The 16954-nt window shown below is 52.8% G+C and overlaps 1 protein-coding gene and 1 pseudogene across 2 annotated transcripts in view; both read left to right on the top strand.

The window, feature by feature from the left end:
* Positions 1–16954, top strand: part of SRCIN1 (SRC kinase signaling inhibitor 1) — a 43596-nt gene that overhangs the window by 23387 nt on the left and 3255 nt on the right. For both annotated transcript variants that reach the window (XM_049778970.1, XM_049778963.1), the window contains 7 exons: positions 3806–3936; positions 4062–4209; positions 4494–4740; positions 5518–5752; positions 7331–7485; positions 7623–7775; positions 12909–13058. In XM_049778970.1, coding sequence (XP_049634927.1) covers positions 3806–3936; positions 4062–4209; positions 4494–4740; positions 5518–5752; positions 7331–7485; positions 7623–7775; positions 12909–13058 — 1219 coding nt within the window. The remainder of the gene's footprint in view (positions 1–3805; positions 3937–4061; positions 4210–4493; positions 4741–5517; positions 5753–7330; positions 7486–7622; positions 7776–12908; positions 13059–16954) is intronic.
* On the top strand, positions 6299–6410 carry LOC125995378 (uncharacterized; annotated as a pseudogene).

Here is a 16954-nt window from a genome sequence, read left to right as displayed (position 1 = left end):
AGCCAGAAGTGATCATGGTTCCCACTCGTTGGCTTTGTGGTAAGGATTAAATAAGGAATGAACCCGAAGGCCTGAGAGTTCACGGGAAAGTGTCAAATATGAGCTGGCACTAGAGCCAGAAGTGCTGAGTCACAGGACTTTGTCCTCAGCATCACACGGTCTCTTTTCATCCGCCAGTTGGATGGAGATGTATGAAGCGTGCTGAGAGACGGCTGATGACACAGAGCTCTGGGGGAAAGCCAATCTGTTTGGCTGCAAGACATGAGATTCAGAAGTTGTTCCCACCTAGATCATAGGGCTGAAATGTGCCAGAGAGGGGGCTTGTGAGAAATGTGGGTGGGGTCCTTTGTGTGGGTGAGTGGAGCCAGTGACTCAGGGACGCTACCTGGGTAGCAGTCCCTCCTGTCATTCATCCACAGTTATTTCTCAGGCAGTCAGGCCTGAAGGTCAGAGATGAATCTGGAAGATTTGGTCTCGAGTTGATGACCTTGGGGAGTGTGCCAGGCCAGCTCACAGGAGCTGTAAGGACGCCGAGGACAGGCAGCCAGATCTCCAATCCTGAGTGTTGAGAATGGGGAAGTGACTCCCCTAGAGTAAGAGAGACAGAAGGAATAATCATGTGTGAGCACATGTGTGTATATGCTTGCACCCATGAATGGAGTGTCCTAGGCAGTAGAAATGGCACTGTGATGGCCCAGCCCTGAGAGAGAAGCACATACAGGGGTCTCAGAAGCTCTGGAGGATTCTAAACGGGAGCAAGCATTCCAAGGTTAGGAAGCATAGTTAGACAAAAATAAGAGCATCTGAAGCTAGAGAGATTAAATAGAGTTTAAGCCATCTGCCTTGTGTGCAGCCAGCCCCAGTTTGATCCCTTGTACCATATAGGGTTCCAGAACGCCACCAGGGGTAAAACCTCAGCATCATTGGATGTAGCCCTAAAGCCAAAATGAAAAAGCATCTCTCTTGCCACTTGCTTTCTCATCTGCAAGAGTCCATTTGTTTGGGTTTGGATTTGGGAGAGAATTGAACACCCAGCAGAGTTTGGGAACTACTCCTGGCAATGTTCCAGGGACTAGAGATAGAACCAGTATGGGCTGCATGGAAGCAAATTATCTTATTGTTTGTACTACTTATCTGGTTCTAGTTTGATTTTCTTTCTTTCTTTCTTTCTTTCTTTCTTTCTTTCTTTCTTTCTTTCTTTCTTTCTTTCTTTCTTTCTTTCTTTCTTTCTTTCTTTCTTTCTTTCTTTCCTTTTCTTTCTTTCTTTCTTTCTTTCTTTCTTTCTTTTCTTTCTTTCTTTCTTTCTTTCTTTTCTTTCTTCTTTCTTTCTTTCTTCTTTCTTTCTTTCTTTCCTTCCTTCCTTCTTCCTTCCTTCCTTCTTCCTTCCTTCCTTCCTTCCTTCCTTCCTTCCTTCTTTCCTTCTTCTTTCTTTCTTTCTTTCTTTTCTTTTCTTTCTTTCCTTTCTTTCTTTCTTTCTTTCTTTCTTTCTTTCTTTCTTTCTTTCTTTCTTTCTTCCTTCCTTCCTCCATCCCTCCCTCCCCCTCCCTCCCTCCCCTCCCACCCTCCCTCCCTTCTTCCCTCCCTCTTTCTTTCTTTCTTTCTTTCTTTCTTTCTTTCTTTCTTTCTTTCTTTCTTTCTTTCTTTCTTTCTTTCTTTCTTTCTTTCTTTCTTTCTTTCTTTCTTTCTTTCTTTCTTTCTTTCTTTCTTAGTTTGATTTTCATTGGAGTTTTGGAGTCACACCTATCTGTGCTCAGGACTTCCTTCTGGCAGAGATCCTTCTTGGTGCCTTAACCTTACCCTTATTATCTCCCTAGTCCCCGGTTTGGATTTCAAGCCATATCCAATGATACACTGAGGGTCCATGTATTGTTGGGGACTGAACGCATATTTCCTGTGTTTAGGACTTGTGTTCCTAAACCTGTTGATTTCTCTCTCTCTCTGTCTCTCTGTCTCTGTCTGTCTGTCTGTCTCTCTCTCATCTCTACATTAGCCAGTTTACTCTTTATAATAACTGGAGGAGGGTGGGAATCTTAGCATCCCTATTTTTGTGGGGAAGAGGTTGAAGCCCAAAGTCTGTAGGAACATTACCTAAGCTGGAATTTGCAAATGTCTGAGTCTTGAGATGCTTTCCAGCTCCTTTCCCTCATGATCCCTTTGGCTGCTTTGAAGAGTTTAGATTTTGGTCTCAGAATGTGGAATTCACCCCAGGTTCAACTCAGGGACTGGTGATTTGGTTGATATACATCAAGTGATATACATCAATTGATATATATCAATTGGTATACATTGGTATGCTATTGCTATACAAATATGCATTGATATACAGATTAATATACATCAATTTTTTAAAAAAAACTTTATTGATTGATCAAACAATTGTTTTCTGAGCCACACCTTGTGTCGCTCAGGGGTTACTCCTGGCTCTGAACTCAGAAACTGTCCCTGACAGGCCAGGGCACACATGGGATGCCGGGAATCGAAAATCAAACCGGGTCCCTCCCAGGTCAGCTGCATGCAAGGCAAACGCCCCACCTAATACTATCTTTCCAGCCCCTTGTTTTTGTTTTCTGGGCCATATCAGGTGGCACTCAGGGGTGACTCCTGGTTCTGGACCAGAAATTACTCCTGGTAGGCTCTGAGACCTTATGGGATACCAGAGATCGAATCTGGGTTGGCCACGTGCAAGTCAAATGCCCTACCCTATCACTTTGGCTCCTAATGTACATTTTTTAAAGTGATAGGTTATTGTTATTATTATTTTGGGCCATGTTACTTCTGGCTCTTTGCTCAGGAGCCACTCCTGGCAGGTTATGGAGACCATATGGGATGCTGGGGATTGAACCTCGGCCACGTGCAAGGCAAATGCCATACTGCTGTGCTACCGTTCTAGCCCAGAGGTGAGCTTTTAATACACACACACACACACACACACACACACACACACACACACACACACACTTAGTATGAATCAGTTGAAAATTGCATACACTGGGCTGGAGAGATAGTATAGGGAACAGGGGGCTTTCCATACAATCTCCCAAGCAAATCTCTAAGTGCAGAGCCAGGAGGAATCCCTGAACAAAGCTGGGTGTGACACAAAAACAAAAAGAAAATTGCAAAGCACCTTTTTTTTGGGTGTGTGTATGTATATGTATGTAGGCTCTATGCTCAGAGATCACTCCTGGAGGGAGGGAGATCATATGTGATGCTGGAGATGGAACCTGGGTCAGCTGCGTGCAAGCAAGTATCCTGCCTGCTATACTATCGCTTTAGTCCTCAAGCACTTTTGTCAGCAAGGAAAGAGAATGTGCATCATTGGTAGAGGGTGGCTATGCCATCTGGCTAAAGAGTAGACCCCCAAGAGGTCCAGCCTTCACTGCTTCTCCACAGGGCCAAATCCTTTGTTGCTTGCTCAGCAGAATGCAAACCCAGGGAGTCACAGGGAAGCAGCTACCTGTGGGAGGACCACATTTTTTTGGAAGGGGGAACCCTTCTAAAATCTCCCCAGATTCTGTGTTTCTGCTCTCACCGGGGCATGTATGTGAAAGACTTTCTCTGTGCTGTTCAGAGATTATTCCTGGCTTTGCGCTTAGGAAATCCCTCCTGATAGGGCTTGAGAGACCATAGGGGAAATTGAATTTGGGTTGGCTGCATGCAAGGCAAGCACCCTGCTTACTGTCCTATTGTTCCAGACCCAAGACCTTTCATTCTGATCTGATAGCTGGTCTGATTTCTTTCCAACTGCCTGATTTCAGGGTGCTGGGCTGGGGCCAAAGGGTCTGAGTGGGTCTCTCTGTGGCTGCAGTGACCTGGAGAAGTCGGTGGAGAAAATCCAGCGGGACATATCCCATAACCACCGACTGGTGCCCGGGACTGAGCTGGAGGAGAAGGCGCTGGTGCTGAAGCAACTCGGGGAGACGCTAACAGAGCTCAAGGGTAAGCCTAGAGCTGGGGTTGGGAGCAGGGACCTGACCCGGTTGCATCTCTCTCTACCCTCACTGCCCAGCCTCCCAGGCCTACATGCTGCTTCCTGCCCAACTCTGTCCTCCATATGCCCGCAGCTCATTTCCCCGGACTGCAGAGCAAGATGCGAGTGGTGCTGCGCGTGGAGGTGGAGGCTGTGAAGTTCCTGAAGGAGGAGCCACAGCGCCTGGATGGGCTGCTCAAGCGCTGCCGAGGGGTCACGGACACGCTGGCTCAGATCCGCAGGTCCTTCCCTCCCCAATCTTGGCTGTGACCCCGAGTCCCCAAGGAGTTATACAGCTGACTCTGATCATGTAGATGGGTCCGATGCCTTGTTCTTATCCCCCATAAGGTTACCGATTTGCTGCCCTGGATTGAACCCTGTGCTCTGCCCTGGGCCCCAGTACTATTATTGTCCACTTGGCTGGTTCTCAGTCCCAGCCAGTCCCTTCTCCCCCAGACACTGTGTGATTCACCTTCCGTGGGGCTCCCCATGGCCTCACAGTTCTCCTCACTGTCCTCCACTCTAGGCAAGTGGACGAGGGTGTGTGGCCGCCCCCCAACAATCTCCTGAGTCAGTCCCCCAAGAAGGTGACGGCCGAGACTGACTTCAACAAGAGCTTGGACTTCGAGATGCCTCCCCCCAGCCCCCCAGTGCACCTCCACGAGCTGAGCGGGCCAACCGAGGGACCCCCAGTTCTCCCCAAGGGGGGCAACCCTGCCAAAGGCCTTGATGCTCCTGGCAAGAGAAGCGTGGACAAGGCTGTGTCTGTGGAGGTGCTGATTTGGGGGGAGGGGACCCACATTTCCACCGCCATCACCAGCCAAGGGTGCAGGCACCATTGGGACTGGTCCTTTATGGGGAGATTATGTAGCCCCAGAAAGTCTGGGAAGCATATTACAGGAGATGAAGCCTGCAGGACAGAAAAGTGTTTTTTTTTTTTTTTTGGTTTTTGGTTTTTTGGCTTGTTTTTTTGTTCTTTTGGTGCCAGGTTTGAACCCAGAGCCTCATCCAAGCAAGTAAATTCCCTAGAATAGACTAGACTGTCCCAGGCTTGAGCTGAGAGATGGCAAATGCTGGATCTTGGGCTCTACAAGATGCTCAGGTTCTATTCCCAGCACCACATGGTCCTGAGCACTTTTGGGCATGAGCCCCTGAGCATGGAGCTGGAAGTGGCATCTGAGAACTGCATACATGACCTTTCTCCCAATCTAAATAGAAGGGCAGAATGATAGTACAGCAGAAGGCATTTGCATGCGGCCAACCCGGGATGGACTCAGGTTCGAATCTGGCATCCCATATGGTCCCCTCAGCCTTCCAGGAGCGATTTCTGAGCACAGAGCCAGGAGTAACCCCTGAGCACCAAAACAAAACAAAACAAAACAAAATTGATCCAAATAGAAACCACGAGTGTCTGGAACCAGACTCAAGAGTATCTGGAAAGCAGTAGGTAGTGAAGGTGGCTTTCCAGAGTGCCACAGACAGTGTGGAACATATTGGAGGGACCTCACTGAAAAGGCCTTCTTTGACCTGATCCCACCTTTCCCCTGCAGGCTGCTGAGCGTGACTGGGAGGAGAAGCGGGCAGCCCTGACCCAGTACAGTGCCAAGGACATCAACCGCCTGCTGGAGGAGACGCAGGCCGAGCTGCTGAAGGCCATCCCTGACCTGGACTGTGCCAGCAAGGCCCATCCGGGTGTGGCCCCCACCCCTGACCACAAGCCCCCGAAGGCCCCCCATGGCCAGAAGGCAGCACCCCGAACAGAGCCCAGTGGGAGAAGGGGCTCAGGTAGGAGCCTGTAGAGTGAGACTGTCCCCACTCTCAGGGAACTCCCTGGGACTGAGTGGCCTGGACAGGGGTCTTTGGGACCCTTCCCAGACAGCTCAGGAATGGGCTACAGTTGCTCCCCCACATCTCCCCTGTCAGGGCTGTGACCAACAGGCCCACATGGTGGGGGACAGACACTGCTTCCCAAAGGTGGGGTGGGGTGGGATGGGAGTGATGGAGCAGGGAGTTGACTTGTGCTTATGTTTCTCAGGCACTTCCCTGGGACACCCTGGGACATTTGCCCTGGGCAAGCCGTGTGCTTTCCATGTATTGATCTCTTTAGTTTCAAACTGGCCCTACAAGGCAGATACAGTCATTATTCCCATTTTATAGATGTGGATATTAAGGATATTAAGAATGTTTAAGTCATGTGTCCCAGCAGCACTAGGATAGGGTCTGCTGTGGTGATGGGTGTGGGGCCAGGGGAGGCTATTGGGGTCCTTATGGAAGAGCAAGGGGGCAGATTCTCAGAGGAGGAATTTTCCAACAGAATCTTGTGACTGAGATAAGACTATACTTTCAGGGATCATTTCTATATTATGTCACTAGAGAAGTTTTTCTGATCATGCAGAGCATCAGAATCTTGTGACTGAGCAGGCATTTCCCTGGTTTATGAAGACAGTGTGCTAGGGAGGGCGTCTGGTAGGCTGTGGAATACTGCCGAGAGGTCATTAGGGATGGGTTTCCAGGGAAGGATAAACTGAGGCTGGAAGATGGGCAAGAATAGGAGGTGAAGGCTGGTGAGCTGGGATGTGGTCTGGGGGTGATGGAGTGCCAGCTTCTAGTGCCCTTCCTGCAGGTGGCTTGGAGGCAACCTCCATGTTGGCAGAGCTGGGGAGAGGGAGAGAGCAGCGGGCAGGACTAGCTCATAGCTTGGAGATAAGATGCAGAAAATGAGGGCCAGGGCCGGAAAGACAGCACAGCCGTAGGGTAGGTTTGATCCCCGGCATCACATATGGTCGACCAAGCCTGCCAAGAGCAATTTCTGAGCACAGAGCCAGGAATAACCCCTGAGTGCTGCCGGGTGTGACCCAAAAACATAAATAAATAAATAAATAAATAAATAAATAAATAAATAAATAAAAAGAAAATGAGGACCATAGAGATAGTACAGTACATGAGGTGCTTGCCTTACATATGATAGACTCGGGTTTGAATGCCCGGTATTTCATATGGTCCTCTAACCTGCCAGAAGTAATTTCTGAGTGCAGAGCCAGGAGTAACCCCTGAATACTGCTAAGAGTGACCCAACCCCCACCCAAAGTAAAATAAACTAAAGATGCAGAGGCCTGGGAAGAGCTGAGGAGGCAGATGGTGAGGAGATTAGAGGTGTCAGGAAGATGTGGGTCTGTTGGGACATAGAATCTGATAAAGCTATTCTGGGGATAGTGGTGCATATGCTTCTGCATCAAATGAGGACCAGGTTTCTGCTGCCAGGGTCAAGGGAGTGAGTGGTCAACAGAGGTATCCAGTGGTTGAGGTGCAATGAGAAGCTTTTCCCCTGAGCCACCATCACCCCTGCCCTTTGTCTGTCCACAGATGAGCTCACAGTACCCCGATACCGCACAGAGAAACCCTCCAAGTCTCCCCCACCTCCCCCACCCCGCCGGAGCTTTCCGTCTTCCCACGGACTGACCACCACCCGCACCGGGGAGGTAGTGGTCACCAGCAAGAAGGACTCGGCCTTCATCAAGGTACCACCTGGCCCAGGGACACTGCTGTCGGCGTAGGGAGGGTCCGTCTGGCTGGGAACTGGGAAGTGGTAGATGAGCCAGGGGAGGTGGCTTAGGAGCAGAGCAGGTGCTGAGATGACAGGGCCTGGGCCTTCCAGAAGGCCGAGTCAGAGGAGCTGGAGGTGCAGAAGCCGCAGGTTAAGCTACGTCGAGCTGTGTCGGAGGTGGCCCGCCCCGCCTCCACGCCACCCATCATGGCTTCAGCCATCAAGGATGAGGACGACGAGGACCGCATCATCGCTGAATTGGAGGTGAGCATGAGGTGTCCCCTACTCCTTTTCCAATCCTGAGCTGAGCCCAAGGCAGATGGGTGGACCTTGGGGGTCCCTGCTGGCTCCCTCTGGCCCCCACATCTCTGCTTGTAGAGATATGATCTTTGAGTTTCTGTTGTTTTAGTGTCCTGAGCACTGGGTGGAGCCAGGGCTGGAACCTGGGGACCTCCTGCAAGCAAAGTTCATTTATTCTGGGCTCGGAGAGATAGTACAGCGGCATTTGCCTTTGCCTCGCAAGCAGCCGATCCAGGACCAAAGGTGGTTGGTTCAAATCCCAGTGTCCCATATGGTCCCCTGAGCAATGCCGGGTGTGGCCCAAAAACCAAAAAAAAGTTCATTCATTCTTTTTTTCTTTTCTTTTCTCTCCTGCCCTGTTTGAGGTTTGGGGTTTTTGTTTGTTTGTTTTTGGTTTTTTTTGGGGGGGGTCTTGGGGGGGGGGTCACACCCAGTAGCTGTTACTTCTGGCTCCATGCTAGGAAATCGCTCCTGGTAGGCTCAGGGAACCATATGGGATGCCAGAATTCAAATCACCATCCTTCTTTTACAAGGCAAACGCCCTACCTTCATGCTATCTCTCTGGCCCCAGGGTGTTTTTTTTTTTTTTCTTTTCCTGGTTAGGCTCAGGATTTATATGTGCTGGGGATTAAACCCAGGACAGCTACATGCAAGGCAAAGATGTTGTGTTATCTATCCAATTCCTTTAACTTTTTTGGGGGGCGGGGGCTATACCCAGTGACAATCAGAGGTTATTCTTGGCTCTGTTCTCAGAAATTATTCCTGGCAGGCTCGGGGACCATATGAGATGCTGGGTATTGAACCCAAGTTGACTGAGTGCAAGGCAAATGCCCTATCTGCTGTACTGTCACTCTGCTCCACCAACCCCCGCCCCCAGTTCCAGCTTGAACTTATTTGGGGGAAGTTGGGTCATACCCAGTTGGGCTGAGGGATTACTCCTGGCTCTGCACTCAAAAATCACTCCTTGCAAGCTCAGGGGACCATATGGGATGCTGGGAATCAAACCCTGATTGGTCCTGGGTAGGCCGGGTGCAAGGCAATTGCCTTGCCTGCTCTGCTATCGCTCTGCCCCTTTGAAATTTTTATTGGTGTCTCAACAGTGGATCCTGGCCCGGAGAGATAGCTCAGTGGCGTTTGCCTTGCAAGCAGCCAATCCAGGACCTAAGGTGGTCGGTTCGAATCCCGGTGTCCCATATGGTCCCCCGTGCCTGCCAGGAGCTATTTCTGAGCAGATAGCCAGGAGTAACCCCTGAGCACTGCTGGGTGTGGCCCAAAAACCAAAACCAAAAAAAAAAAAAAAAAGTGGATCCTTTCCCATGCTGTGAGACCACTGACCGAATATTCTAAGCAGAGTGCCTCAGGTACCCCCCACTGACCCCTAGGTCCTTCTACAGGAGACAAAGCATAGGGCAGAGTGGCCAGTGGCATGTCGAGGGCCAAGATTGAGACTGGGGCCCTGTGGCCACGGAAACCATTCCTTCCCGTGGGTGCCTCAGCCATAGGCAAGCACCCCCATGGTCCCCTATGCCCTCTTCTCCAAACCTTGCCCCACCTTCTGCTCCCCAGGTGTTTGAGAGAAGTTCAGTGTCTTCCCTTCCCCCCACGCCCCGCCGCCAGCCGATCCCCACTTTGCTGTCCCCCCAGGACCCAGGGCCCCCCGGGTGCTCAGCCCCGGGCCCTGCATGGAAGGTAACGGGCTGCGCCCTCTCATGGCTCTCTTTCTGCCTGTGCCCCACAGCTTCCTCTCTGACCTGTCATGCTAACCTGCTTGGACCCCAGTCACAGCTGCGCTGCCCTGCAGGACTGACCCTTCCTTCCTACGCAGCCCTGGGGTCTGTGCTTTTGTCCAGACTCGCTTCCTCTCGACCCAGACACTTGGCTCTCACCTTTGGCTGGAGTTTCTGTTGGGCTGAACCTAGGTTTTGTCTAGTTCGGGTGTCAGGGTCAATACCTATGGTTTCTTAGGGACTGTTCCTTAGCTCTGTGCTTAGGAGTGACCTCTGCTGGTGACCATGAGTGGTGGCAACTGCTTACCATGTGGCAAGTGCTCTCTCCCTGGTCCATTTTTGTTGTTTTTATTTAGGGGGTCCCCCACTGGTGGAGTTTGGTCTAATCCCAGCTCTTTACTCCCTGGGGTTCTCCGGGACCATGTGATTCTGGGATTCAAGCTTAGGCCTCCCGTGTACAAAGCCTGAGCTCAGCTCATTGAGCCATCTCTCTGGCCTGGGGTTTGGTCTTGGTCGGAATTTGGATCACACACTCATATTGACTTGAAGTCCAACTCAAAATCTAACTTTGCCTAGCCCCATCTCCTTCTGCCTCCTTTGCTAGCTCTGCTGCCTGCGCCAGGTGGGGGCTCACAACTGGGGCTTGGGGACACCTCCCAGACTTACCCTGGGCCCACCTCTTGCCATGCTGGGCCTCCACATGGACACATGGGTTTGCGGCTTCTTCCTATACGCTCACTTCAACCCTGCTCTCCGCTGCACTTCTTTTTCCTCTTACTGGGAATGGGGGTGGGAGGAGGTCTGGGTGGGGCTGGCCCAGCAACTGCTTCCTCTGCTCACTTAGTTGGGGACAGCAGCCTCTCATGCCCCCTTGGGCCTCTTGCTGCCATCCCCGATCTCTGTTCTGGCTTGATTATGGTGGTGCCTTGTGTTCCTGGCTAGGGAGAGCAGATGGGCACCAGGCAGATGGACGTTGGCATCTGCTGGGCAGAGGCTGGGCCCAGAGTGTCCTGAAGAGCTGCCTGGGAATGGGGGGACATGGGGACAATCCCCAGACCACCACACCCTCGTGTTGGGGCCCACGGCACCCAGACCTTGCCCCTTTCTGGCCCTGGGAGCCCCATGGGCAAAGCCCCTCCACTGGCCACTTGGGTCTGGCTGACCCACTGCATCCTGAGGCACCGTCGGGCAGCAGAAGCAGGCAGGCATGGGGTGGCCTTGCTGCCCTCCCAGCCTGTGACCCCACCTCCAGGTAAGCAAGTGTCGGGCTGGTGGGTCACCTGGGGGTGGGCACAGGGGGTCTTGCTGCCTACCATGAGTTTTCCCATGATTCTTTATTTTGTGGCAAGAGTACTGGACTTGACATTAGAGTTCACATCCTGGCTCAGCCACACTGGCTGTGGGTCAGGAACCTGAGGTGATTCCGGGGACCCCATTATCCTCAGCTTCTGTAAAGTAAGGCTTCTCCTGAGGTATCGGGTCTGTGGGTCTCAGAAAGGATGATGTACAGGGCAGACACTGGCAGGAGACAGATACTCAGCTAGATTTGGGAGTCACTCAAATTGAGGGGTGAGAAGGTGGAAGTCCTCTACCTGGTCCTTCCCCTCCAAGGTCTGGTATGTCCAGCCTGGAATGTTCACTCAGAGTTGATGATCTGATTTTGTCAGTGGGCTGTGAGGTCTCATAGAGAGCTTAGAAAGTGACTCTGGCCTGAGAGGTGGCTGTGGCCAACCTGCCGGTTTATGCAGTCCAGTCCTCAGCCATTTTGTATCCTGGGGTTCTCCATGGGTCCCCTTTAGCGCCTGCACCCACACAGCAGCAGGCGGGTCTGTGGTCCCACGCACAGATGGGCAGATCAGCATGCGTGCCCAAGACACCTGCTCCCCGAGTTGGCCGTGGGCGCTGTGCTGGGGAGCTCGGGCATCTCTGCCCATGGGCGGAGCTGGGGGGAGGCAGGGCTGGCAGGACCCTCAGTCTACTCCCCCTGGGCAGGTCAGTTTGTCTGTTTGGACCCTCCTCATGTCAGAACCTCCCCAGGGAATATTGGGGTGAGCTTAGTGGCTTTAACGGGGACCCCACTTTCTTATTTTTTTCTCCTCCCCCAGGCTGCCCCTGGCCCTAGGGCCCTCTGCGTTCCCCGGATCGTCTTGACAGAATGTGCCCCCAGCTCTGCCTCCCAACCGGAGGCCAGGCTTGAGGAGTCCCGAACCAGGACACCCCCTACCCCAAGACCCCGGAACCTGGCTGGCAGTGGGAGGGCTGAGGATGTCCCCTCAGAACCCCTCAGGGCAGTGACTGAGGCCGTGTGGCCCAGGGCCAGCTCAGTGCCTGAGAAGGAAAGGGGGGCTGTGAAGAGACCCCTGTACAAGGGCTGCCTCTCAGAGGAGAGAGGAGCCCCAGCCTCGTGTCCTCATGAACCTGCCCCTGAGCACTCCACGGCTGCCACTCCACTCGGAGAGCCCCTCTGGATGTCCCCTGAGCCCGGCCATGTGGAGCAGCAGGACTGGCCTGTGGAGGGCCGAGGCTGTGCAGTGAGGGGCCCAGCCCCCCCACGGATGGACAGCCTGGAGGAGACACTCCTGGAGCTGGAAGCCACCCTGAGCCAGATGGGCCTGGCGCCTGCAGCAGGGTCCCCTGGCAGCCCCCCATCCCTGACCCCAGGCCCTCAGGTGGCTGTTGCTCTCCTGCGCGCTGCTCCTGTCTGTAAATCTCACCTCTGCCTTCAGCGCTGCAGGGTGTGGGGGGCTGTGGGAGCCTCCAGAAAAGCCCCCCACCCCCTGTTCTCAGCAGCCTTTGCTCTGTTCCTGTCCTCCCCCCTCAGCCTGACTCAGGCAAGTTTTGCAGGCAGACCCTCTGGGAGACTGGGGAGCTGGTCTCCCAGGGATCAGGCCTCCCCCCTGACAGGGCCCAGGACCTTTCCCCTCTGCTCTGTATTTGTCACCCCGCAAATAAAGTTCTCTGCCTCTCTTAGCCCTGTGCCCCTTGCCCGCTCCTGTCTGACTCTGTCCCTGTCATTCTTCTGCTGCGCCTGCACTGCCTCACAGCCCCTCCAGGCAGATCTGGGAGCTAGGGTGGTTCCCAGCCAGCCCACCCCTTGGGGAACACCATCCTCCTCCCCATTCTGCCATCTGAAAGACCTCCCTGGGGCCGACGGTTCTAGGGCCACTGTGTTCATGGTGAGCTCTGTCCGTGCCCACCCATGCACCCCTGACCTCAGTGCTGGGGCTCTGCTCCTAGACTGGGGTGTGAGGCAGCAAGGCCTCCTCAGGCCAGAAGGGCCTCCCCATGAGGAGGTCCCAGCCCTGAAGATCCCACCCTGTGTTCAGGCCTCCCAACACCTCCAACCCACTCTCCTATTCCTGTCCTGCAGAGCGGTGGAGGCAGTGTGCCCCCCATGAAGGTGGTGACTCCGGGGACTGCTCGGCTGAAGGCGGCACAGGGCCAGGCCGGGAGCCCTGACAAAGGCAAACACAGCAAGCAGAGGGCCGCTGAGTACATGCGGATCCAGGCTCAGCAGCAGGTGAGTCCCTCCCCTGTCCCGCACCCCACCTATATGGTAGCAGGGGCTGAGTGGGCCATACAGGGTTTGCTTAGGAGTCATCCTGGCAGGACTTGGGGGACCATATAGGGTACCAGACAAGTGCCCTATCTGCTGTATTGTCACTATCTTTTCTCCTGCCTCAGGGAACCTGTTTCCGGTGGTCCTGGGAGAGTCCCTCTCTGCTATCCTCTAAAATCTCCACCTGTCCTGAGGGTGGGAGGTCCCTGTGACTCCTGTCTCTGCTCTCCCTCCTCCCTCTGAGCACCCAGGCTGGGCCTGCAGAGGGATATGCTCTCTGGTGCCTTTCTCTCCTTTCCCTACCAGGCTGGGATTCAGAGTGGGCACCTGGCTAGGACAGGGAGGAGAGACACTGTGGACCCGGGAGTCCAGGAGGCTGGGGTGTGGCACTTTCTTTCAGACTTCCCCACATCAGTCTTGGGAATGGGGTGCGGAGCTGATTGCCACTGAGAGTATTTCTGGGGGACAGTTGGGTATCATGGGTGCCATGCTCCAAGGAGGACAATGTTTCTAGGCAGCTCCTGCATGCTGTGGAGGGTAGGGAAGTGGGACAGAAAGTGTCCAGGGTTGAAGAAATCTCAGAAGTAGGGGTCTGGAGCCTTAGGTACAGATGGGGACACTCTGCTTGGAGGATCAGGGCTAGCCAGAGCTCTGCCTTTGTGGTTCCTCCTAGCACACACTCCTGGTAGTCTGGCCTCATGGATGCTGGCCTGTCCCTTCCCACTGATCCTCATGCAAACTCGGCCATCCCCCATTCCCCTGCCCTTGCAGTGGAGAATGTGCTCCCCAAGTCCTTCCTTTCAGCGTAGAGAAGCATCTCATACTTGTGGGGTTCATGTTGTCCAGACATGCCACACAGTACTTACACCCACTTGACAGAAGGGGACACAGGCTTTGACCAAGGTCTCATAGCGGGTCTGCCAGATTTCCATATAGACTGCCCCACTGCCCACCCCAACCCCCATTTGACTCCAGCATCTTCATCGGATGATTGTCCCTCACCTTCTCTCCCACATCCGCACCCACTGGGCTCTGTGTGGCCCCTTCATTCTCTGGGGTTTGGCACCCCTGTCCCTCTCAGCCTGCCTCTTCACCACTCTTTCCTGGGGCCTCCTCCATCCCTCTTCACACACCACTCCCCCTCCACCACAGGCCATCTGTCCCCGCCTAGTCACAGCTGCTTCCCCTCAGGAAATGTCACCCACGGGTGCACCCGCCAAGAACCCCCTCTCTCTCCTCTCCCCCACCCCACTCTCCACTCCTCTCCCTTCTCTCCTCTCTTTTCTGCCTCCTTAGCTCTAGAACCTCCTCCCACCCCTATACCTAACTCCAACCAGGACTACATACACTCATTTTACCTCTTGCTCCCCTTCTTCTTTCACTCTCTTTTATTGTTTTGGTTTTGGGTCACATCTGGCAATGCTGGGCCCTATTCTCAGGGATCATTTCAGGCAGGCTTAGAGAACCAAATGGGATGCTGGGGATCAAACCCAGGTTGGCTGCAAGCAAACACACTACTCATTGTACTATTGTTCCAGCCCTCTTACTTTCTTTTTTCTCTGTGTCTCTGTCTCTTTTTTCGGGGGAAGGGATACATATGGAAGTGCTCAGGGATTACTCCTGGCTCTGCTCAGGAATCACTCTTGGGGGGTTCGGGGGATTGCATTTCCCCCTCCACTCTATCTCTCACTCTCTATTATCTTTTATTCTTTTGGTTTTTTTTGTTTGATTGTTTGTTTTTTTGGGTCACACCCGGCCACACTCAGGGGTTACTCCTGGCTCTTATGCTCAGAAATTACTCCTGGCCGGCTCGGGGGACCATATGGGATGCTGGGATTCGAACCATCGTTCTTCTGTGTCTAAGGCCTTAATGCTGTGCTATTTCTCCGGCCCTATCTTTTATTCTTGTTTATTCTCTCTTTCACACACACACACACACACACACACACACACACTCTACATCTTTGTTTCTCATAGTCACTCAAACTCCTAGAGAGAAATTTACAAGTAAATAGTGAAGAGAAAGGGGGGGGGGGCGGAGCGATAGCATAGTGGTAAGGTGTTTGCCTTGCACGTGGCCAACACAAGGACGATCCTGGTTTGAATCCCAGCATCTTATATGGTCCCCCAAGCCTGCCAGGAGTGATTTCTGAGCGCAGAGTCAGGAATAACCCCTGAGCACCTCCTGATGTGACCCAAACCCTACCCCCAAAATACTATTAAAATAATAAAAAATAGGGGCTGGAGAGATACACAGAGTTAGGACTATGCAAGCTGCCGGCTGACCCAGGACTGATGGTGGTTCGAATCCCATATGGTTCCCCGAGCCTGCCAGGAGCAACTTCTGAGCACATATCCAGGAGTACCCCTTGAGCACCACCAGGTGTGACCCAAAAACAAAAAACAAAAAACTAAAAAAAAAAAAAAGAAAAGAGAAAGTGGGGCCAGAGCATTAGCACAGTGGATAGGGTTTTTGCCTTGCACATGGCCAACTTGAGTCGATCTCCAGCATCCTATATAGTCCCCTGAGCCTGCCAGGAGTGATTTCTGAATGCAGAGCCTGGAATAACTCCTGGCTTAGAGCACTGCCGGTGTGACCCAAAAACAAAACAAAAATAAAGGGCCCGGAGAGATAGCACAGCGGCATTTGCCTTTGCCTTGCAAGCAGCCGATCCAGGACCAAAGGTGGTTGGTTCCAATCCCGGTGTCCCATATGGTCCCCCGTGCCTGCCAGGAGCTATTTCTGAGCAGACAGCCAGGAGTAACTCCTGAGCAACGCAGGATGTGACCCAAAAACCAAAAAAAAAACAAAAAAAAACAAAAAAAAAACCCAATAAAAATAAAGAGAAAAAGTCTTACCTACCCACTCCTGTTCTCCATGTGTATATTGAACCTTTCCCCTAGGCCTGTCCCCTCCATGCCTCTCCTTTTTCTACTCCCTGACCCTCTCCCTGAATCTCTTCCCAGGCTCCTCCCCTGCATCCCCAACCCTGCAGGACCCCACAGCTCTGTTGAGATCAACACCCACCCATCTCAGAGTGGTGCCCTAGGCCCTATTGACAGCTGTCTCTTGGTTCTAAGCATTCCTGTACCCTCCACTCTGTCCTGGGGTTGCTTATCCACCTCACTTAGTATAAGACTGTTGGTCAAGGTTCCCTCACATCCATCCAGGGGTACAGGCCCATGGGCTGTGAAAGGTGTTGAGCACTGTCCTTTGGGAGGGTCTCATTCAAGTCTCAGGGACTTGCTCCTCCAGCACCTGTATCACAGAGGATGGGAACAGAAGTGCCAAGACCAGAGACAGGGAAATTCTGGGCTGGGGCCAAAGTGGGAATGCACCATGCTGACTGCTGCAGGGCTGTCAGTTTTAGGAGAGTGGAGAAAAAGCTTAGCCAGCGCAAGAACTAAAAGAGTGGAGAAGGTGCATGTCTGGCACTCTCTAACCCAGGAACCCCAGATGGTCCCCTGAGCCCCCTCAGAAGTAATTCTTGAATGCAGAATCAGGAGTAAGTCCTGAGCACTGGGGGTGTGACCCCAAAGCATAAGCAAACAAAAACAAACAAAAGATAGAATCAGCCCTGTTGCTGGAGCAATAGCACAGCCGTAGGACATTTGCCTTGCATGTGGCTGACGCAGGACAGACCTGGGTTTGATACCCGGTGTCTCATCTGATCCCCGAGCCAGGAGCAATTTCTGAGTGCATAGCCAGGAGTAACCTCTGACCATCACTGGCTGTGGCCCCAAAACAAACAAACAAACAAACAAACAAAAATAGAATAAGCCCTGAGTGCTGCTGGGTGTGTCCCCAGCTCCCACCCCCACCCAAAAGCCCAAGATTGATGTGGGAATCAGATGTC

Source organism: Suncus etruscus, chromosome 1 (assembly GCF_024139225.1).
Source record: "Suncus etruscus isolate mSunEtr1 chromosome 1, mSunEtr1.pri.cur, whole genome shotgun sequence".
Classification (NCBI taxonomy): Eukaryota; Metazoa; Chordata; class Mammalia; order Eulipotyphla; family Soricidae; genus Suncus; species Suncus etruscus.
This window is presented reverse-complemented; position numbering and strand designations above follow the sequence as displayed.